We start from the raw sequence: 23,059 nt of genomic DNA, 5'->3' as shown, positions 1-23,059 counted from the left end.
AAGTATGAGAGGCAGGTGACAGATGTTCAACCTGATAAATGTTTCTAAATGTGCTCCATTTCATGTCCCAGCTGTGGAAGTGTCAAATAAAAAATGTCAGTGTTGTATTCACATCATATATTTATCAAGCAACAACATTTGAAATGACTGACATGGTTGTGATAAAGGTATCATACTGGTACTACTTATTATTATAGCTTTATTGAGGTAGATGATTAAAATAGAATGAACTAACTCCACAAAGAAATCCCATCTTCTTTCTCCCACCAATTTGAATTCGACATGTCCTGTGAGGTCATTCTTCTTATTTTTTCCCCGCTTGTCCCTCCTATCTGCCATAATCTAGGGCTGTTCGGTTCGGGATGACGCCACCTGTGCTCCGCCCCCAATGCAAACTCGCTCTTCGCGTTCATTTCATTCCTGTTCTCATTCCGAGCATTCTTCGCATCTCTGTCCGTGCGTTGTCGATTCACGTACACATATCTGGCTGACCCAGAAACACAACAATAACTTTACACAGTTTACAAAAACTATAATATCCCACATTAGACAAACAAAGGGGGACGAATTTTATTTCAAATAACAATAACGGAGGTGTTTGAGGTAAGTTTCAATGTAGTTAATAATATGCAAAATGGTTGCAGACTAACACTGTTATGATGAAGTTGCGCCTTTCATTAGAAATAAGAAGTAATGTATGGTATTAGAATGAGTGGGCATATTTTTATATTACAATAAAAGTGTGTCTCGGTGAAATTTTAGGTTGCCGTTTCTTGTCGCTGTTGCAACAGGGTGCTTTCACTTTGTCCACTCAGTGTTGTATTCGACTGACACGAATATCTTTGACATTTTTCACATTTTTGTAAAGAAGCCCGACCATACGCCCTATTATATCACAGTAAGTCCAGTGCATGAACCTCAAACTCCTAACAAGATTCCGGATACGATTGGACGTACATTATTTTATGAATGACAATTTTGGACAAGATGACGGATCAAAATGTTGCTGTTTTCTTCTCCTTAGTTGGCTCAGCCGGGAGTTGGAGATTTCAGTGGAACATTTTCGGAGCAGTGCAAAAACATTCTGCTGAAAGACTTGTTGCTCCAACACCTTTGATCGTGTATTTTATCCATCGCACCTTGAAGTCACTGTAAGTATATTTTTGTTCTTTTATCAGGTTTAGGCTACAAAAATTCCATCAAATTCTTTGCATTCCATTTTCCACATGCGGAATTGATTCAACCGATCATAGGCAAGATCCATCAATGTTGCCGAATTGATTAGATGTGTCTTTTAAGATAATTTTTGATCATCTTTGACAGTAGAAGATTATGGCCTACATTTAAACACATATTGCCCATGTGCTCTCACAGTGTAGGATAGTGGGACGGGCAACATACTTTTAGAGAATATAATTTATAAAACACATCTTTTGCATTTACAAAATAATCTGAAAATGTTGTTACATAATTTTGTGGTTCTAGTGATTTGTGGTTCTGTTTGGATTCAATGCTAGGTTTTTCTTGCTTTCGGACACTATTGAAACGTTGCAACAACAACAAAAAACGACCATTGATACCCAGTTCTTATTTGCAACTCTCTTTGTCTGTTTAGTTTTTAAACAATTGGTAATTCAATATTGATTTGAACTATTTCAAAAATAAATTCTTACAAGTAGGCTATTGTGGGCTGTGAGCTATGTTTATGTCTGTTTCATTGCTCTATTCGATCCTTGTTTTCCATATCCGCCTTTCTTCGGGATACATTGTTGCCTGCTCAGCTAAAATCTGAATAAATCACAGGGATGGGGGTCGTATTATGTAGCCAAGGCCACTTCTTTCTGTGTTATAAAGTTTCATCGCATCCGAAGAAACCGTGTGATCCGGTGCCTATTACATGTAGGCCTATAACGTTAATCTCAGGAAAATATAGATCAAGATTAAGGAATGTTAAAGAAGATTATGTCGTTTTTTATTGCTTTAGAATTTCGTAATATACATTCATTACCTAGAGATTACACAGATGCTCAACTGTTGCTATTTTAAGGATGAATTTGTTGGGGGTAACTTTGCACTGCCTGTTATTGTAGGCTGTGTGGATGTAGTGGTTTGCGCTGATACTATTACAGAGCTTAAAAACATATGAATATGAATAGGTTATGTAGCAAATATATTTTATAGAGTAGGCTATGCAATTATTGTGTAATTAACTTATAGTGTTGTTTCAATGATCTCAAATAATGTAAATATTCAAATATATCTGTATATGTTTGTTGGTGAATATAGAAGGTGAAATGTCTTGTTTATTTTGATGCGTGGTAATATCCACTTCATTCGTAACTAAACAAACCAAACTGCATGAGGGTATTCTTTGGCTGTGCACGTTCTCTGATATAGAGTGGAATTTACCTCTTAATTCTCTTAAGTTCCCCTATTGTGTGATTGGGGAAAGACCTCCTTTCTTCAGTTAATTATAGCCTTATATTTCAGTTTGTCTCTCTTGAAAGTAGGGGCCAGCAAGATACAATGTGTTATTTGTTGATTCCTCTAACTAGGCATTTAGAATTTACTACATTAATTAGGTTGACTTCTATCAGACTTAACCCCTGACATGTCATGATGTTGAGAAGTAAAGCTGCTTGCTGTAGGGGGAAAATCGGGACCAGCAATAGATGCTTTGTTTTCTGCTTATGCAACAAGTGGACCTGTTGGACATTAGCCCGCATGGCATTTTCAAGTGCAAGAATAGTACATTGTCTTTGCTTGACTCCATGAGTTTTTACTTTTGAAAGTGGGCTTATGAATTCCCATTTTACCAGATGATATCAGTTGAACCCCAAATTTGTAATTAAGAATTACAATAATTATCTGGAATTTCTCTTATTCCAAAGTAATTCCATCTAAACTTATGTTAAAACCCAATCACAGAAACATATAAGATTGATAAAAAATAACAAGTCAATGTACATTATGGCAATATGTATTGAAGGTATTTTGAACTTGGCATTTAACACAGATAGACTGTCGCCTACTAAGTAAGCCCTTCCTCCCCCTTTTCTAAACATAAGCTTTGCATAGTTTTTTGTTATAACATTCATTTAGCCCCAATGACTCATTGGACAGGTATTTGTTAGCACTCAATTTTACATGTGCAGTTTCAATGTGGTGGAAGTGAGCTTCACAATGCATTACATCGTACAAAAACACATATAAGCTTAAAGCTGTTATTTAAACAATAGTACAGCGTTTTCCCCGTCCCTGTTTTGCTAAAAAAGCTAAGGGACGAGGCTGGAGAAATGTAACCACTCTCAAATTCATAGACAGAGCTATGGATGCAAGGACTGACCACCCATTATATGAAATATGTAGTTTAACCAGGTTTTGAGGCGATACAGTGTTTGTTTACATTCGCATGGTTTACAAACATTGGAGTTAAACAAGCTTATATGTTGGGTTCTGGTGGGGTACGACAGTAGACCTAATCTCATGACACATTTATAAGTTATATTCTTCAAGAATCAATGGGCATACAGTGACTTTGGGAAGTATTCAGACCCCTCGACTTTTTCCACATTTTGTTAGGATACAGCCTTATTCCAAATTTGGTTAAATATACTTATTTTCTCAGCAATCTACACACAATGCCCCAAAATGACAAAGTGAAAACTTGTTTTAGATTTTTTTGCAAATGTATTAATAATAAAAACAAAATTACATTATTTACATAAGTATTCAGACCCTTTGCTATGAGACTCGAAATTAAGCTCAGGTGCATCCTGTTTCCATTGATCATCCTTGAGATGTTTTTCAACTTGATTGGAGTCCACCTGTGGTAAATTCAATTGATTGAACATGATTTGTAAAGGCACACACCTGTGTATATAAGGTCCCACAGTGCATGTCAGAGCAAAAACCAAGGGTACCAAAACATTTCTGCAGTATTCTTAAATGGAAGATGTTTGGAACAACCAAAACTCTTCCTAGAGCTGACCGAACTGAGCAATCGGGGGAGAAGGGCTCTTTATTTAACTAGGCAAGTCAGTTAAGAACAAACAATTACGGCCTACCGGGGAGCAGTGGGATAACTGCCTTGTTCAGGGGCAGAACGACAGATTTTTACCTTGTCAGCACAGGGATTCGATCCATCAGCCTTTCGGTTGCTGGCCTAATTGCTGGCCTAATGCTCTAGCCACTAGGCTACCTGCTGCCCCAAAACCTTACAACCATCTCTGCAGCACTCCAACAATCAGGCCTTTATGGTAGAGTGACTAAGCCACTCCTCAGTAAAAAGCACATGACAGCCCACTTGGAGTTTGCCAAAAGACACCTAAAGACTTTCAGACCAAGGGAAACAAGATTCTCTGTTCTAATGAAACCACAATTGAACTCTTTGGCCTGTATGCCAAGCATCACGTCTGGAGGAAACCTGGTACCATCCCTACGGTGAAGCATGGTGGTGGCAGCATCATGCTGTGGGGATGTTTGTCAGCGGAAGGGACTGGGAGACTAGTTCAGGGTCGAGGTAAAGATGAACGGAGCAAAGTACAGAGAGATTCTTGATGAAAACCTGCTCCAGAGAGCTCAGGACCTCAGACTGGGTCAAAGGTTCACCTTTCAACAGGACAACAAGCCTAAGCACACAGCTAAGGCAATGCAGGAGTGGCTTCGGGACAAGTCTTTGAATGTCCTTGAGTGGCCCAGACAGAGCTTGGACATGAACCTGATCGAACATCTCTGGAGAGACCTGAAAATTGCTGTGCAGCAATGCTCCCCATCCAACCTGACAGAGCTTGAGAGGATCTGTAGAGAAGAATGGGAGAAACTACCCAAATACAGGTGTGCCAAGCTTGTAGTGTCATACCCAAGAAGACTCAAGCCTGTAATCGCTGCCAAAGGTGCTTCAACAAGTACTGAGTAAATGGTCTGAATACTTATGTAAATTTGATATATCCATTTTTTGGTTTTAATAAATGAGCAAAAAACTATAAAAACCTGTTTTTGCTATGTCATTATGGGGTATTGTGTGTAGATTGATGAGGGGGTAAAAACTATTTAATCAATTTTAGAATAAGGCTGTAATATAACAAGATGTGTAAAAAGTCTGAATACTATCCGAATGCACGGTATATCATTAATTTATAATTTAAAAATGGATGTAGCAACCAAGGATTCTAGCTTTAAAACATGCTCCAAAATGTGAGTTTTTGAACCTCAACATTCAGTAGTTGTACGCAGACCACCTTTCTCTGAATACACATGCCTTTTTATAGATCCCACCGCTGTACTGTTTTGGCTAGGAATGTGGAAGTCTCAGGGCCGGGAAAAGAAGAATATAGTCTTTCACTTGAGAAATGTGGGGAGAATATGTGCATTGCTGAGGCATTGAGTGGATTGGATTACTTCTGGGAGCAGAGAGAGACCCATTGTCTTTCCTGTTGTCAAGACTGAATGTGTGCGAGGCTGTTGAGCTGCTGAGCGCAAACAAGCCAGTTCTCATTGACATCTGCTTGGGTCATTTTCTGCACCTGTATGAAAAAATGCAAATATCAACATTTGCTCTAGCTTGTACTGCTCTGAGATTTCATGCCAACGACTATTAGTCAACTTGTGATTCTACGTCCTGGCCAGGCCATTGTTGTGTCAAAAACAGGCTGTGCTGACTATGACACCATATGGCTCTTGTATGCTTCCGATAAGCTATCTGTTCCCTTACCTTATCAATAGCATTTAATATGCTTCATTTTTTGAGTTGCCATCTGTAGGACAGTGTGTGTGTGAGTTATTGTAGGTGAGCGCATGTGTCTGTATGTGTATTTGTGCACATACGTGATTTCTTCTTGACTTGAAATTCCTGGCCTTGAATTGCACTTCAAGGTTTACTAAGCGAACAAATACGTTCATAGTTTTGTAAACAAGTTCACATAGACAAGGCAACAGTAGGTATGAATGAACCACACATGGGCATTACCACATCATTTACAATCAGCAAGCTGGTTTTTCCCTCTGTGGTCATGGGTCATTGTGAACATGTAAACTGTAGTGGGATTACAGCCCAAAGCAAACAGGCACGTCCTGTCGTTTTAATATACTACTAAGTCATAATTTCCTATTAAAATCCATCTGCGGTCAAAACTAATTAAGAGTTATCATAGGAAAAAAGAATGCCATGGAAACCGTTGGATCTTTGAGTGCATTGGTTTTGTGCAGGGGGATTGTGCTTGGGCTGGTGCCACATATCAAGTTTTCCTTCACAATGTTATTTTATGTATTTATTTAGTAGTGTAGGTTGGCATGGAAGACATTTATTTTCTTCAGAAAATCTATTATTTTTCAATCCTCTTACATTTGTTGCATTCTTTAAGAAATGGAAACAGCTGTTAGGAATAAAGGCCTAAACTGATCAAAAGCACAATTACGCATACCCAACAAATATTTTCTATTTCCTGTATGATAACAGTCTGAGAAATGCCTTGTGGGAATCAGAATGGCACAAAGCATTCCTTTATCTAATCAAGGGAAGAATTGATGAAATGAAAGGATGCTGCTTTTGTTATAGCTACACAAAACAAGAGGAGTAGGGCGAGTAAAAGAGATGTGATCTGTCATTTAATCTGGACACAGGGTCGTTAATTGTGTAATTACATGCAGACATTTAGCAGGGGAGGGACTCATCGTCACATCATTGTGTCTGTGATCGGATAGCATGCTTCACTAAAACACACTACCGTACTGCTGGGTTCCAGTCACTCTGTACCCTGAGGTAAACTCTGTTCTAGAAAGAGAATTTTGCAGTATGGTCTGCTGCTCAACAGTTTCAGTAAGGCCTCAGAGAGGCCGATGTAGAGTGCCACCAAAAAGGAAAAGCTGGCTCAAAGCCACTGACGTCATCTAAGTAAATCTGCTTCAGGACTGCAGTCATAAAATGACTGCCAGCTAGAGTGCACTTTGGCCTTGTCAACTGCCTTTGCAAATGTAATTCACTTTTTCTACATATGTATAATTATGGCAAACAGCTTTTGTATTAATTTGTTTGTCCCGCTTTGTCTTTTGGTATATTGACCTTTCCCTCATCATATGTTAATTTTCAAAAGGTCCAAAGCACTTTCTCTCTAGATAAGTCAAAGAGTCAAAGAAACCTTAAAAAGCTAAGTTGTAGAGCATTATGCTGCCATACTGTTGCAGGAAATCTGGGGAAAATAAGAAGGAAAGAGAAAAATAAAATGTAAGAGCTTTCCTCATCTTTAGAAGTCATACAGTAAAAAAAACACTGTTTCAGCACTTTATAATTATAGCCTCATAAGTCATACCATATGTCAGCCTCAGTCAGCTTCTCAGGAAAGTCGTCTTAATCGCGTCTTATTAAACTGTAATGATTTGGAAGTTATTGGGAAATTGTTATAAGTACCTTCCCTACTTTCACACTCTCCGAACTCTTCTTTTTTGGATGGGAAAAAGTCATTTAAACGAGCTACCACATTACCAGACACACATGAGAAGCAATATCTAATCCATGAATCATTAGATGAGTCAGTTCCTGAAACCACTATAAACCTTCAAGTTGTTGGCCACAGCTGAAAGCAGGAAATCCAGGCTTCAACAACTTCCTTTCCCAGTGCAGGCTATGCTAGTGGTTTAGTGCCCACTAGCAATAGGAAGATGCACGCCCGTAGAACAAAGGCCCTCAGTCACTTCATTTACTGAAACTGTTTATAATTTGTGGTCTGTATTCAAATGTGGGCTGTCCAGGCTCTCTGGCACCGTATTCCCCAGTCCTCTCTTGTAATAAATCCCTACAAGGCCTTTCATTAATGGCTGCTGTATTGTTATCATGGTCGACAGAGATCAGGCAGGCTCGCTCTGCCCTGAAGCTGCCCTGGATTCAGCCGAGGCACAGATAGACTTTGGGTGAGCTACCAACATTAGTATGCACTCTGTGCCCAGTGAATGAGTTTGAACTCTAGCCCGAAGCACAGCATTCGTAGGTTTCTTTACGGCTTAGATCTGTGTATGTAAATACTACTGTAAGCATGTTTGGCTGGGAAACATTGGCCTAATATGATTACACCTCATAAACAGTTTAATTGCTCCGTCTGAGGACCATACAGTACATATTGCTTTGGTCCATTTTTGCGTTGATGCTGGATGTGGCTATGGACAACAGCATGTTGAGACATTCCTTGCATTTATTAAAAATGTTGTCTCAAAATGTTCTGACAAAGTTGTGTGTTTTGGTATCGTTTTGCCCTGACAAATAAATTATATTACAAGGTAAGCACTTCAATAGAGTTCCCCTCCTTACATTTTGGGCTTCAAATAGGGAAATTATCATTGTCAATGTAAAACTTAGTTTCTTTCAATAACTGTTCAATGGTTTTTTGTTTGTGTACACTGCTTGCTTAATTGAAATAGCTCAATGAAATGAATTAAAGCTTTGTGCTGAAGTTGGGTGAAAAATTCAGTTGAGTAAATCAGAGTTTGAGAAAACCTTGAGTGAGGTTTGAGCTTTTGTTTGACACTGGCAGATTTATATGCTATTTGTTTCGTACAGTGACTCAATATGTACTTAACCAAGCCAGGTCAACAAGGAATTTTCTCCATCAAATTACCTTGGAGCTTCATGGGGGATGATGTGTCTCATCTGGCCAAGCCTTCCTTTAAGTACCAATAAACTGGACAACATCCGCCACACAATGAACAGCAAACAATAGTTTCTAGAAAATTCCATTTTACCTTTCTACCGGTAGCACCTTGGGCTGGTTTATGGCAGATGGAGGCCCAAACAGACGTCCTTCCTGAGATGGAGGGCTCTGTGATGGTGAGTGTGGTGTGGAGGAGCTGGATGCAGATGGTGGTCTTCATGCTCATCACTGATTTGTTTTTTTTCATGCCAATCCACAGTGTCCTGACTGAGCCCGCGCACAGCCTGAAGCCCCCAGACTGCTCTGCTCTCATAACTGTCAGGGGATCCTTTATCTGCCGGACGTTTATTTACAGCTTTCATTTCCTGCGCTTTATGTGCTCCCCCTTCTCTCCTCACTAGTGTGACGCGACCATGAGCAGACGTTGGAATGCCCTGCATATTTTTGACAAACAGAAGTTTATTGCGTCGGATGGATTGATTTCCAACATTGTTGCGGTTGGATGGCATGTTTTTATGTCATGGATTTGTAGTTCATCATTTCTGACGTGAAGAATGTATCATGGGCACATTTTTTGCAGATCATTTGCTAATTTTCTGAATAGTCATCTACAGTAAAAGACTGATGGAAATTGGTCCCCTGTACTCCCACTGTATCTGATGTGACCAGGTCTAGAAGGTGCTACTTGATTCTGATACGTCGTGAGGCAGGTGGAGACTGGGAGAGCTTCTTTGACGGTGCCTGTAAATCAATCCCATTCTCTACTGAGTAGAGATTGATCCCCGAGCGGGCGGCCCCGTTGGTCGGGCGCTGGGCGGCGGGCTCTAGGCCTCACATTTGAGTGGGATATTATCAGACAGATTCACTACACCCAAGCCTGCTGGTTTAAAGAGGCATGAAATAAACGCTTGGCCATTGCCAATAACAGAGGGAGCATTAGCGAGCTACTCTACTGAACCTTTTGCTCCCTGCATTGGGAGATTGGTATTGAAAACCGTGTTCATTCATTTATCAGCACTCCATACCCAGCAGATTTATTCATGAAACCTGGAGGAAAATCCAATACTACGTAGATCAATCGGTTTGTCCCTGTGTACGGCTGGACATTCTTGTGTTCCCCTGCACACCTTGTCATTTTCTCCTCCTTAAAGAGGCTACAGCAGAACAGAAATTGTGTCAATTGGACATTTTTGCACAATTCTGGTGCACTGGGTTCGTCAGTCAAAACTTGCGTCCATAGTCATAGATGGGGTAAAGCTTTTAATAAGCCTGTTTCAGAAAGAATAGATGTCTAACAGAAGAAACGTCATATTTCGATGTTGCTAGGTGTGCATCTAAGAAATGAAAAGAAATATAAAGCTTTATGAATGTTTGAATTGTATCATTTCATGAATGTTCTATAACTTTATATCTCAAGGTCCATACCGTACAGAAAGGGTTTCTGCTCGTCATTCTTGATACATGCCATTCCAGTTATAATGAACATGTTTTGATGAAGCAAACTGTAAATGGAATCTCAGTAATGTCCCATCATGGTAATATGCATAATTGGATACTTTTTGTTCCAAACATGAGGGCTTTGGCATACATTCAACATTACTGAAATAATTAACCGAAGCCCATGGTACGCCTTTAAAACTCACAGCGAACATTGAGTTTTGTAATCACATGGTAATTATAGTTCTCCACAGTGCAGGCTTAACTACTATGGGTCATTATGGGGTGCGCAAAAGCCATTCACAGGATCATTATTGCACCCTCTGAGATAACAGCACAAAAGGACTCCACATGGAAAATTACATTTGAGACCTCTCATCTGCTATTTCATTACCCAGGTCTGTATGATCGGTGAAATGGGTTCTTTTAATTTAAGGAGCTGGATTCCATTTTAGCGTGAACGAGAGTGGTTTATGTAATCTGCCGATAAGTGTCATCTCCCATAATGCCATGTCACAACTATGGCCCAACCCTTGCCAATGCATTCACTTGTTGCCCACTTTTGTCCTTATCTTGCTAATAAGACCATTTCCATGGTTCCGACCTTGGTGTGATAGGAGTATGCAATTATCTGTTAGGGCCCCAAGTGTTTCTACAGGTGACATTCCTACCTCTCTCTTTGGCCGGGATAATTAGTGTTCAGATTCTCAGACACTAGGAGACCAGCTCAATAGGAAACCTCACAGTCCCCATGTACCTCTCACATCTCAGGACTATCTGATTGATGCCACATGGTGTTGAAGACCTGGCATCTGGGGACAGGGATGGAGATGGAATCTGGGCGCACATAGTTTTGAGCATGAATTCTGTGATGCACTCTCTCAATCCATGTTTCAGGAGTATTTTTCCCCCAAAATGTTGTATTTACTAATTCCTAACATCTTTAGTTCTCTATTTATGACATTTGACTGTCGACAGCATTATTACCTTCAAATCCAATTTGAATGGTCACATGCGCCGAATACAACAGGCATAGCAGACTTTACATTGAAACACTTACTTTCGAGCCCATTCCCAACAATGCAGAGTTAAAAAAGTACCTTCTAACAGCATCAGTAATGGCTGTTCTTCCTTGTGGGCCTGGTTTCTACTGGAGGTTTTGTGATAAACAAGGTGTAACATGATGTCCTAGGGATATGTGGAGTCTATGAACACCAGTAACAGGAATACACAAGGAGATGGGTCTGTTCCATGACAGCCTGTGTGATGAGGTGATAATGATTCTCACTGCCACAGAGTCTTCTGCAGGAATACAAGAACCCAGACCCACTCAGCAGAGAGTGAGCAGACACAACAAAATATGCACACTCTCACACAGATGTGTGCCATATAAATGTGAAAGGTCGGTGGAGATTATGGGGTTATTAAGGGGTTATTTTTAGGTTAGCTTAATTGAGTAGACATTTTATAATTGTAGTTTGTAGAAATTCTTTTGAATTGATCCAATAACCTTATTCATAATCCTTGGCAATAACCTTATTCACAAGAAGCTTGTTGTAAAACATATGGGTTGGAATGTACTCAACATAGTTGTACCGTAAATTAAAATGTCAAACCAAGCCATGGAGTTTACTAGGGTTACAAAGACAATGGAATCAGAATATAAAATATTGTATAGGAATATTAGGAACACCTGCTTTTTCCATGACATAAACTGATCAGGTGAAAGCTATGATCCCTTATTGATGTCACTTGTTAAATCCACTTCAGGGTAGATGAAGGGAAGGAGACATGTTAAATAATGACTTTTAAGCCTTGAGACATTTGAGACATGGAATGTGTGTGTGTGCCATTCAGAGGGTGAAGGGGCAAGACAAAATATTTAAGTTCCCTTGAATAGGGAATGGTAGTAGGTACCAGGCACACCGGTTTGTGTCAAGAACTGCAGTGCTGCTGGGTTTTTCACGCTCAACAGTTTCCCGTGTGTATCAAGAATGGTCCACCACCAGAAGGACATCCAACCAACTTGACACAACTGTGGGAAGCATTGGAGTCAACATGGGCCGGCATCTCTATGGAACGCTTTTGACACGTTGTGGAGTCCACGCCCTGACAACTCAATATTAGGAAGGTGTTCCTAATGTTTTGTATACTCAGTGTAGATGCTTATTATCTGTCCAAAAGTAATCTTGTTGTAGTTGTATTGTCATTGCTAAGGAAAAGCAGGACACAGAAAACATTCAATTATGGGAAGAATGTCTCCCCCCTGAATATTGTACATTTGACAATCTCAAACTTTGTTCCGTAGTGGTTTCCTTTGTTAGCGAAATCTCTTTCCTCCATCTTTTCCAATGACCTTGAGAGAGCGTGACACGTAAAATTGGCCCAAAGTGAAATTCTATGATTGTCAACATCTTTTGAATTGTCCATCCTATATTACTAGTGCAGTGAGCCGAGTCTTTGCATCTTTGGATAGCGCTATTGCCTTTAAGTAAGCGAGTATTTGGCAAGCACCCAGATTAGACAGTTCACTTCTCTAGGGACTTAACATATCAATCATGATATAGTTTGTGTCATGTTTTATTACAGAATAGGGTTGAATTCTTCCCCCCTGTATTTTACAAATGTTTACAAAACCCGGTATTTCCTGCCAAAACCGGAAGTGTCATTCGAAAGCATTATAAAGCATGTCTGGATTTGATTGGAGCTTTGATCAGCTTGGAAATTCCAACCTGATGCTACCTGAGCCTGATGAGACATACAGTAAAAAAGCCCAAATGCCCCGTTATCCAATACATACAGTGTCTTTGGAAAGTATTCAGACTCCTTGACATTTTCCATATTTTGTTACGTTACAGCCTTATTCTAAAATGGAATAGATGGTGAGAGACAGAATGCGAGAGAGTGCTTGCGTGTGCACTGATTTAAAGCAATGATATTCGAGTGATAGGCTTTTTTAAAACTCTGCAGCTGTAATTAAAAAATATATAATCTTTACAATTAAAAAACAAGCCAGATGGAGATGGGTAAATTAGATGCCAATTCGGTCTTTATATTACTGTAGCATAGACTATTCTGCAGCAAATGTAGGCCTACCTGTCACAAGAAAAAAAGTTACCATGATGAGATGGTAAGTCTACATGCATTGTGAACTGCGCTCTATACTGAGATGGACTGTCTGTCCCCACCCTCAGCGTTGACTCATCATGCAGAGGCCGTAGAGAAGCCAGATTTAGGGATCACATTTAATTTAACAGTTGCACTTGCACACCATTGTCACGTGTGCTCCCTCTCCGGCCTCTAGGTCACCACGCTGCTAGTTATGGGTCACACATGTCACCATCGTTACTCGCACCTGCGCGTCTTCAGACTCACCTGGACTCCATCACCTCCCTGATTATCTTCCCTATATATATATGTCACTCCCTTTGGTTCCTTCCCCAGGCGTCATTGTTTCTGTTTCTGTTTCATGTCTGTGCGTTGTTCGTGTTTCTTGTTTTGTATTATGATTATTTATTGATTAAATCGATTAAATCACTCACTCCCTGAACTTGCTTCCTGACTCTCAGCGCACTCGTTACAACCGTGCTGTTCATATAAATAATTTATTATCCCGGGAAAAGGGAGTGGTTTTTCGGCGGTAAATTCTGGAAAATTTCAGTAACCAGGTTCCCGCCATTCAACCGTATCACTGAACTCTCTGAGGTATAAGTTGTAATTTTCTTTGTTTATGCATGTTGATAAATAGATTTTTGCCCTGATTCGCTCTATCACTCTCTTGCTTTCTAACTTTAAGTTTTCTATCATTCTCTCTCTCCCTCCTCTCTCTCTCTCCCTCCTCTCTCTCACTCACTCTCTTTCTCTCCCTGTCTCTCTCTCTCTCCCTCTTTATCTCTCTTGTGTAATAATGGATGAGACACATCAGTGCCTTATCATCCAACCAGAACAGATACCAGAAATCCTGCCATCAAACAACAGCCACGTGGTGTATCCTGTTAAGCTTCCATCGTTTTGTTTTACAGATCCAAATCCCCAATCCTTGAACTGTTGGTGTGTGTGCGTGTGTGTGTGTGTGTGTGTGTGTGTGTGTGTGTGTGTGTGTGTAGATGTCTGTGAGTTGTGAAAGAGGCGTGTAGGGGCACATCCTGGCTGCAATGATTGGGGAGACTTTTCAGAGAGGGGTACAGCCTCAGGAGAGCCTGTGAACACACACACAGATACAATGAACACAACCTTTTGGTGAGTGAGGAAAGCTATTGAACTCCACTATGATATTATAGGCACATCGGTACAAAATTATATAAACATGGGCCTGGCTTATGACCGTGCCGCTGAGATTTAAAAGCATAGAATTTGCCATCCACAGTGTTAGGCTCTTAGAGGAGGGAAATCCTCATTTCCAATTTTATGTTAGAGTAGACACGATGCAAGAAATCATCCATTGTATGTGAAGAGGGTTACAGGAATATGTGTGAGGAGAAAAGTACACACTTTGGGTACACGCTGTTGTTTCATCATTGATTTGATTTTTGGGAATTAAATTAATCAAATTAATTTAAAGTGGTAGCATTATAGTCATCACATACTTTTCGTGTGGGGTTTTGTTGATGTCTGTGTTCTTGTCCATTAGTCTTGATGACTGAAACAGTTGGGCTTAGTTGAGTTGGGAATTTGATTAGAGTTTTACAGAAATATTTCCAGACTTTCAATTAACTGTAATGACTCACAAAAGCCACAATGCTCTTTACCTGCTGAAGGTTGCAGGTGTTCATATTGTTTCACCATTTTTGTACTATTACGCAGAAATATATGAATGGAGCCAGATTGAGAAGCTCCCATCTACCATACAGTTCCATTATTACAGCCAAATGCATTTTAATTAAGCATCTTTCTACTTTGTAGACATGCTGTAGGGCAGCTAATGCAATGTTGCTCTACCAGTCTAGCTCCATAATTGTATTGAAAAGTGTGCAGCAAACACCTGCTTATAGTGATACGTTAGTGCACACCAGATGAAATTATCATGTTTGTTGGTGGGCTATTTTGTTTTGAGTGATGTACAATCGTGAGAAAGCGCCTCTCCCTGGGTGGGAATGGGATTTGTCTGTAGCCTATGGTGTCCTTGTTCTGGGTATGTCTGAAATGCTTTCCCTGCTTTGAGAGCGAGGTGTAGCGACAGCAGCCCAGCCACAGTATATTGTTGCATGACTAATCTCTGTCTCCCATCTGCCACTGGGGCCTGGACAAACATCACCACTTCAGCATCATCTGGAGACATATTGCACTAATCACAACACGCGTCTCTCTCCCGGTCCAAACACACAGCCAGCTCAGCATAGCATACCTGTTATGGCTAAAGCACCCAGGCACATTCTCCTATGAGTGTATTTATACATAAGGCTGTGTGACATAGACTAAATATTAGAGACACACTCGTTTGATTGCTGTAAGAAGTTCTTAACAACACAGTAAGTCTGTTAGGTTACTATGCACTTGGCATGGTTTGCATTTGGATTTGGCTCAGTTCATCTACATCATGTTCTATTGGTGAATTTCTTTCCCTTGCCTTTCATTACTCAAGTCTATAGGGGACAGCAAGGATTTATGTTCGTCATGTAAGTGTTTTAGGGATGAAAAGTCAAGGTCTTGGGAGTCAGCAAATCCTCCATTCTCTCCTATCAAGAAAGAGAAGTGTTTTATTTTCTGTTTGCAAACATGCCCCTGCGTTTGTTTCTCCATTAAGACAGCTGAGTGACCATAGTTTAGAGGATGTTCATTAGAAGAATATTCAAGGTGTTCTATGATATTTGTCTTGTGTTTAAAAACATGTTTTACCCGTAAAAAAAAGTGCAAACTTTCAGCAGAGAATGTCTACTGCTATGCTCTACTTGTCACGCCCTGGTCAAAGTATTTTGTGTTTATCTTTATGTATTTGGTCAGGCCAGGGTGTGGCATGGGGTTTTTGTAATTGTGGTGTGTTTGTCTTGGGGTTTTGGTGGTGGTATTGGGATTGTAGCTTAGTGGGTCGTCTAGCAAAGTCTATGGCTGTCTGGAGTGGTTCTCAATCAGAGGCAGGTGCTTATTGTTGTCTCTGATTGGGAACCATATTTAGGCAGCCATATTCTTTGAGTTTGTCGTGGGTGATTGTCCTTAGTGTCCTATGTGTACTCGCTGTTAGTTTGCACCAGATAGGCTGTTTCGGTTTCGTTTATTGTTTTTTGTAAGTTTGTGGTTCTTTGTTGTATTAAACATGGATCGCAATCGACACGCTGCAGTTTGGTCCGACTCTCCTTCATCACCACTAGAAAACCCTTACAGAATCACCCACCAACCAAGGACCAAGCGGCGTGGTAAACAGAGGCAGCAGCAACAGCAGCAGCAGGAGAAGCGACAGGTGCAGCAGGAGCAACAGCAGCAGCAGCAAAGGCAGCAGCAGGAGCAAAGGCAGCAGCAGGAGAAGCAACAGAGGCAGCAGCAGCATTGGGAGAGGCTGCACTCTTTGGATAAATGGACTTGGGAGGAGATCCTTGACGGACAAGGACCCTGGGCAGAGCCATGGATGGAATTGGAGCTGTCGGCGAAGCAGAGTGCTGAGTCTGAGAGTGTGGAGGATGTATTGGACAGAGTAGAAAGAAAGGTGTGGGCTTGGCATAGCATGCACGGCATACCAGTGCCAGCACTACGCATCAGGCCTACAGTGCGTCCCACCTGTTCAGCGCTGCCGGAGCCTTTCTCCTCTACAGCGCTGCTGGAGTCTCCCGCCTGTTCAGCGCAGCCAGAGCCTTTCTCCTCTCCTGCGCGGCCGGAGTCTCCCGCCTGTTCAGCGCAGCCAGTCTACAAGGAGCTGCCAGTCTGTAAGGAGATGTCAGTCTGCATGGAGCAGCCAGTATGCATGGAGCAGCCAGTCTGCATGGCCAGTCTGCATGGAGCCAGTCTGCATGGCCAGCAGCCAGTGCACGGAGCTGCCAGTCTGCACGGAGCTGCCAGTCTGCACGGAGCTGCCAGTCTGCACGGAGCTGCCAGTCTGCACGGAGCTGCCAGTCTGCACGGAGCTGCCAGTCTGCACGAAGCTGCCAGTCTGCCAGGAGCTGCCAGTCTGTAAGGAGCTGCCAGTCTGCACGGAGCCGCCAGAGCTGTCAGCCTACATGGAGCAGCCAGAGCTGTCAGTCTGCATGAAGCAGCCAGAGATGTCAGTCTGCATAGAGCTGTCAGTCTGCATAGAGCTGTCAGTCTGCAAGGAGCTGTCAGTCTGCAAGGAGCTGTCAGTCTGCAAGGAGCTGTCAGTCTGCCCAGCGCCGCCAGATCTGCCAGTCAGCCAGACTCTTCCAGATCTGCCAGTCAGCCAGACTCTTCCAGATCTGCCAGTCAGCCAGACTCTTCCAGATCTGCCAGTCAGCCAGACTCTTCCAGATCCGCCAGTCAGCCGGGATCTGCCAGATCCACCAGTCAGCCGGGATCTGCCAGATCCGCCAGTCAACCGGGATCTGCCAGATCCGCCAGTCAACCGGGATCTGCCAGATCCGCCAGTCAACCGGGATCCGCCAGTCGACCAGGATCCGCCAGTCGACCAGGATCCGCCAGTCGACCAGGATCCGCCAGAACTGCCAGTCGGCCAGGATCTGCCAGGATCCGCCAGTCTGCCAGGATCAGTTAGATCCGCCAGTCGGCCAGGATCCGCCAGTCGGCCAGGATCCGCCAGTCAGCCAGGATCCGCCAGAAGTGCCAGTCAGCCAGGATCTGCCGGAACCACCAGCCAGCCAGGAGCTGGTAGATCTATCTACCTGCCTGAGCTTCCTCTCACTCCCGAGCTTCCTCTCACTCCCGAGCTTCCTCTCACTCCCGAGCTCCTCTCACTCCCGAGCTTCTCACTCCCGAGCTTCCTCTCACTCCCGAGCTTCCCGAGCTTCCTCTCACTCCCGAGCTTCCTCTCACTCCCGAGCTTCACTCCCGAGCCCTCAGTCCGGAGCTGTCCTTCAGTCCCGATCTGCTCCTCAGTCCAGTGGGGTTCTGGGTGAGGACTACTAGGCCATGGTCGGCGGCGAGGGTGGACTATCCAGGGACGAAGGGAGAGGGGACTAAGACATTAAATGAGTGGGGTCCACGTCCCCGCGCCGGAGCCGCCACCATGGACAGACGCCCACCCGGACCCTCCCTATTGTTTTGAGGTGCGTTCGGGAGTCCGCACCTTAGGGGGTTCTGTCACGCCCTGGTCAAAGTATTTTGTGTTTATCTTTATGTATTTGGTCAGGCCAGGGTGTGGCATGGGGTTTTTGTAATTGTGGTGTGTTTGTCTTGGGGTTTTGGTGGTGGTATTGGGATTGTAGCTTAGTGGGTTGTCTAGCAAAGTCTATGGCTGTCTGGAGTGGTTCTCAATCAGAGGCAGGTGCTTATCGTTGTCTCTGATTGGGAACCATATTTAGGCAGCCATATTCTTTGAGTTTGTCGTGGGTGATTGTCCTTAGTGTCCTATGTGTACTCTCTGTTAGTTTGCACCAGATAGGCTGTTTCGGTTTCGTTTATTGTTTTTTGTAAGTTCGTGTTTCTTTGTTGTATTAAACATGGATCGCAATCGACACGCTGCAGTTTGGTCCGACTCTCCTTCATCACCACTAGAAAACCGTTACACTACTGATGATCTCACTCTGTTCAAAATGGCAAGAACGACTCACTTGTCAATGTCGAGAGATCAATGAAACAAAGGGTTATCAGTAATTGAAAGCTGAAGACATACCCATCAAACTCTGGCTAATTGAGTGAACCTGACCTCATATTTCCTCAGCATGCTCAAGGAGGTGGTCATCCGCTTGGACCCAGAATTCATCTGGTTGTCGAGGTGCTCTCCTGAGAGATGCTCCTTATGGAATAGTGACAGAGGTCAATTATGTAGGGTGATTTATTACTAAGCCAAATGACTGCAGAGTCACTTCAGCCATGCCCAGTGATTAAGCTGTTGTAACTCAATAGATTTATCTGATGTTCTCTAACACTTGTTCAGGTTAATAGACTACAGCGTGCTAATGACAGTGTTAGGTTAAAGTCATTCATTCAGGGGACATACGGTAGAGTGCTTCTGGCTGTGGTGTCTTGGTGAGAAATAAACTTCTTGACGCCCTTGACAATGTATTATTCCATTGAATTGACTTTGGCGAATGGTGGCAATAAACGTACCAATAACAAGAGAAATGCGTATTCTATGACACCAGTATGTCATAGAATTATGCGGACATTGATTATATCACAATGTAACTGCCACTAAGTAAATGCATTTCTAAATAGCATTGACTTACTGTAGATCTGTCAGCTGTACGACGTGGATGCTTCTACTGGCCAAGAGAGGTACTCTTGAGCCCCTTTGCTGCCTCAGTCTTTGAAGCTCTTTGTGATTACATGGCATGGAGTGTGTGCCGCTGTTTCCCCCCTCAGAGTAATCCTGCAGCAGATGCGGCTTGCCACCATCCCCAGCAATGGATGGAGGAGAGAGGAAAGGTTTATTTATAGTGGTTATATTAACAAAATTAATTTAGAGTACCACTTAAAATGAATGAATTAGCCTACCAAGTTCTATTATACCATTTCAATGATATGTATTACCCCTCCACCCCTACCCCCCTCGATCTTTATACCCCATTTTCAAATATTTCCTGCTCTATTCTTTTCATGTAGCAATATGATAGGCCAAGGCTCTCTGCTGCCCTTCCCTAGCGGTAAAATGCTAGTTGTGGTTGAGAGCTTTTTTTTTGGACAGGGTGGTGTGGTGGATTCAATAATTCATTGCACGCTTCAGTGTAACAGTATTCATTTCCTGGTGTGGCGCGTCAGGGGAAACCACCTGTAGAAGAGCGGGGAAACATCAGACCATTGTGGAATGAACATGGCCATGAACTCACTAAACACCCCTCCAAATATCAGTGTTGTTTCCCTCTTTTGGAGGGAAATCATGAGCTAGCATGGAAACCAGACGTGTCCAGACACTCACGTTAGCTCTCACTCTATTTCTCTCTCTCGCTCTCTCTTTTCTCTCTCTCTCTTCTCTCTCTCTATATATTTTTTTTCTCTCTCTCTTTCTGAATGGTGAACCCCTGGAAAGAGTGTTCACAGCCATTTAAGAAAAATAAATACTGTATCACAGAGAAGACTCATTTTTCAGAATCCCTTACAGCAATGGCAATGACAAATGCAAAGGAGTGTTTTTCAAAGGTCCTCTCAAAAATACCACTTATGACTTGACTGGGTTTGACTTGTTGAAGAAGTAAAGAAAAAATCTTGCTTGAGGTCAAGTATTACAATCATGACCGTGCTGCATGTGATTACCGGTGTAGTTTATTATTCAGTCTGGGTGGAGGGAGCAAGGCTGGAGAAAAAGCCCAAGCCATTTAGTGGTCGAAATGGACGTTTTTTCCCCTCCCTCATCAGTCTGTGAGTAAGTTCTGCAGAGTCAGCAGTCAGTTCACAAAAACAGAATTCAGTAAACGCTCCCTCCACTCTCTGGGAGGTTTTTTTCTTCTCCCAAACAGCTTGCTCCCATCCCCCCCTCTCGCCCCTCACGAACCGACATTCTAGAAGAAACATATGCTGCTAGTCCCACTTCACAACAGCTTGTGCAGCTTGAATAGGATCTTGCCTAGAGAGGAAGCGGTCGTCTGGAAGGGGAGAGGAGGATAGGGAGGGAGAGGGGAAGATAGGGAGGGAGGTGGGTGGGGGGTGCTAGAGTGAAGGGCTACAAAAACATCCACCAAATGAACTCCCCAGTTGTGATTTTCACCGTTAAAATTCAATTCAGCATGATTGTCTACAGCAATACATAAGAACCTACATTGCTTTCATGAGTTACTTTGTGGACAATAGTTTTGATTGAGGAGAGATGGACCCTTTCAGTTTAGGTACTTTTCTGCCTCGAATTTAAATGTGATTTCCTCCTCCTTCGCTTACAGTCTAGCAGTTTGAATGAGTTTTTAATGGGGATCTAATTCAGAGCAGGTTGTTTACACAGCATAAATGCAAAGAAAATTGAGGAATCTCACAGTGGAATTTTCTGTCAAGGGAATTCACAATGTGGAAAACAGACTCTTTCCTTGAACAAAGAGGACAGGGGATATTTTTTTCCATTTGAAATTTAAAGTGGTACAGATATGGTTGTGTCCTTTCTTGAGTGGGCTTCTCTATTTCTTTTTGCCTCATAAACATTCTACAGTTGTCCTACATGAATTTCATCCAGATTTAAGAGTCTATTTGACAGTCCTGACAGCTGGTATTAAAAGGCTTCAACTGCTCCTGTGCAGGAGATGCCAGGTGCGCTGGATGTGTTTTAGGGTTATGTTCTCATTAGATATTTTATGTCTGCAGTCTTGTATTTTTTATTTGCCTGCTTATCTATTTTGGAAAGTAAAGGAGGGGATTATACTACAACAAGCTAAAAATGGATCTTGTGATGAAGTCGCTGCACTTGACCTCCATCACATCATTTGTTTTAAATGGGAGATAACATGAAGTATTTTCAATAGTACCATTTAAAATTTCGGACAAAAACTAGCATGAAGGAACATTTCAGTCCCTTCCATAGCATCTAGTAAAACTGTACCACAGTCATCCTAATCCTAACATCATAGGTAGATAGCCAGGCCAAGAATCCTCTCCTGTTTGGCTCACCACACTATTGACCAGTGGCCATTTTCAGTGTGTTGTCGTCTTGGAGGCAGATGCCTGTGCTGTGGAGAGTGACGGATAGTTTGTGTTTGTTTATTTGGGAATTCCAGATCTCTCCCTACTGTGCTCCAGGCTTCGGCTTGGAGATCCCAAGCACCACCATGGACCCCAGCAGCTGGAGCGGCAGTGAGAGCCCTGCCGAGGACATGGAGAGGATGAGCGACTCAGCAGACAAGCCCCTGGACAATGACGCCGAGGGGGTGTGGAGCCCCGACATCGAGCAGAGCTTTCAGGAGGCGCTGGCCATCTATCCCCCCTGTGGGCGCAGGAAGATCATTCTATCTGACGAGGGAAAGATGTACGGTGAGTACATGGGGTCAGGGATGTGGGTTGGTACATGGGAGGAAGAGCGACGATACCCTCCTTTGTAATTATATATATAGTATTTTTTTACGTAGATTTTTTAAGATGGTAGTCACAACATTTCACTTTTAAGACCAATTGCATATCATCATTTCACACTCAAATAATCTTGGTATGGGAGCTTAAAAAGTGCCCAAAGTGACTGAGGAAGATTTTCAGAGAGATTCAGTGTTAATAAAGGGACCGTACAAGTGAAACAATAAACTGGGAGTGAAAATGTCAATCAGGAATTCATTTGTGGGACTTGCAGGCTGTTAAGGGCTCCTTGGCGGTAGCCATACATTCATGTCCCTTCTCTGGAGAAGTAGGAGTCTATAAGTAAAGCAGCATTAACTATTAGGCAGGGGCAGATGGTGCTGTGGCTGCCACCAGCTGTGGCTGCCACCAACCCCCCATTCCTGGCTGGGTGATGTCATGGAAAGAGGGAATATTTTCTTTCTGCAGTGTTGGACTCTCACAGCCTGTCAGTGTCAAGTGAAAGCAGAAAGCCCCTCGGGTGTTAGTTTGCAGCTGTCATGTGACCCCTCCGGCCAAACCAAATGTAAAGTCTAGGAGTTGCAGCGAAGCCCCCTCAGCTGCCGGTACAAAGAGGCTTCAGACCACACGACCAACCAGCTCACCACCTCAGCACCACCTCCTCTCTCCCACAAGCAGAATGGGAGTGCCATTCTGAGCATAACAAATAGGTTTGCCTAGCAAGTTTTAAATGATTAACACCAAGGACAAGACTCACTAGTGCAGACTGGACACGCCAGTCTCATTTTTGGTTGGACGCATTCTTCTCTCCGATAAGAGATCAAATGGCCACCATCAGACAAGTTATATAGCTCAGGCACTTCTACCATTTCAAATTCCACAAAACAGCATTTAACATAAAACAGCACGTTTTGTGTCAAATGCAAACCTTGGGAGAATTG

At 42.6% G+C, this 23,059-nt stretch overlaps 1 protein-coding gene across 8 annotated transcripts in view; it reads left to right on the top strand.

Moving 5' to 3' along the window:
* The first annotated feature begins 419 nt into the window (after positions 1–419).
* The window catches only part of LOC112249149 (transcriptional enhancer factor TEF-1), a 59,898-nt gene continuing 37,258 nt past the window's right edge, over positions 420–23,059 (top strand). For 3 of the 8 annotated variants that reach the window (XM_024418840.2, XM_024418838.2, XM_024418836.2), the window contains exons 1-3: positions 421–603; positions 1,025–1,151; positions 21,830–22,082. In XM_024418840.2, the coding sequence (XP_024274608.1) occupies positions 21,881–22,082 (202 nt within the window). In that variant the 5' untranslated portion in view covers positions 421–603; positions 1,025–1,151; positions 21,830–21,880. The other 5 variants (XM_024418839.2, XM_024418831.2, XM_042321023.1 and 2 more) reach the window with 4 other exon arrangements.

The sequence above is a fragment of the Oncorhynchus tshawytscha genome, linkage group LG04 (assembly GCF_018296145.1).
Source record: "Oncorhynchus tshawytscha isolate Ot180627B linkage group LG04, Otsh_v2.0, whole genome shotgun sequence".
Lineage (NCBI taxonomy): Eukaryota > Metazoa > Chordata > Actinopteri > Salmoniformes > Salmonidae > Oncorhynchus > Oncorhynchus tshawytscha.
Note: the sequence above shows the minus strand (reverse complement) of the source record. Positions and strands in the feature narration are given on the sequence as shown.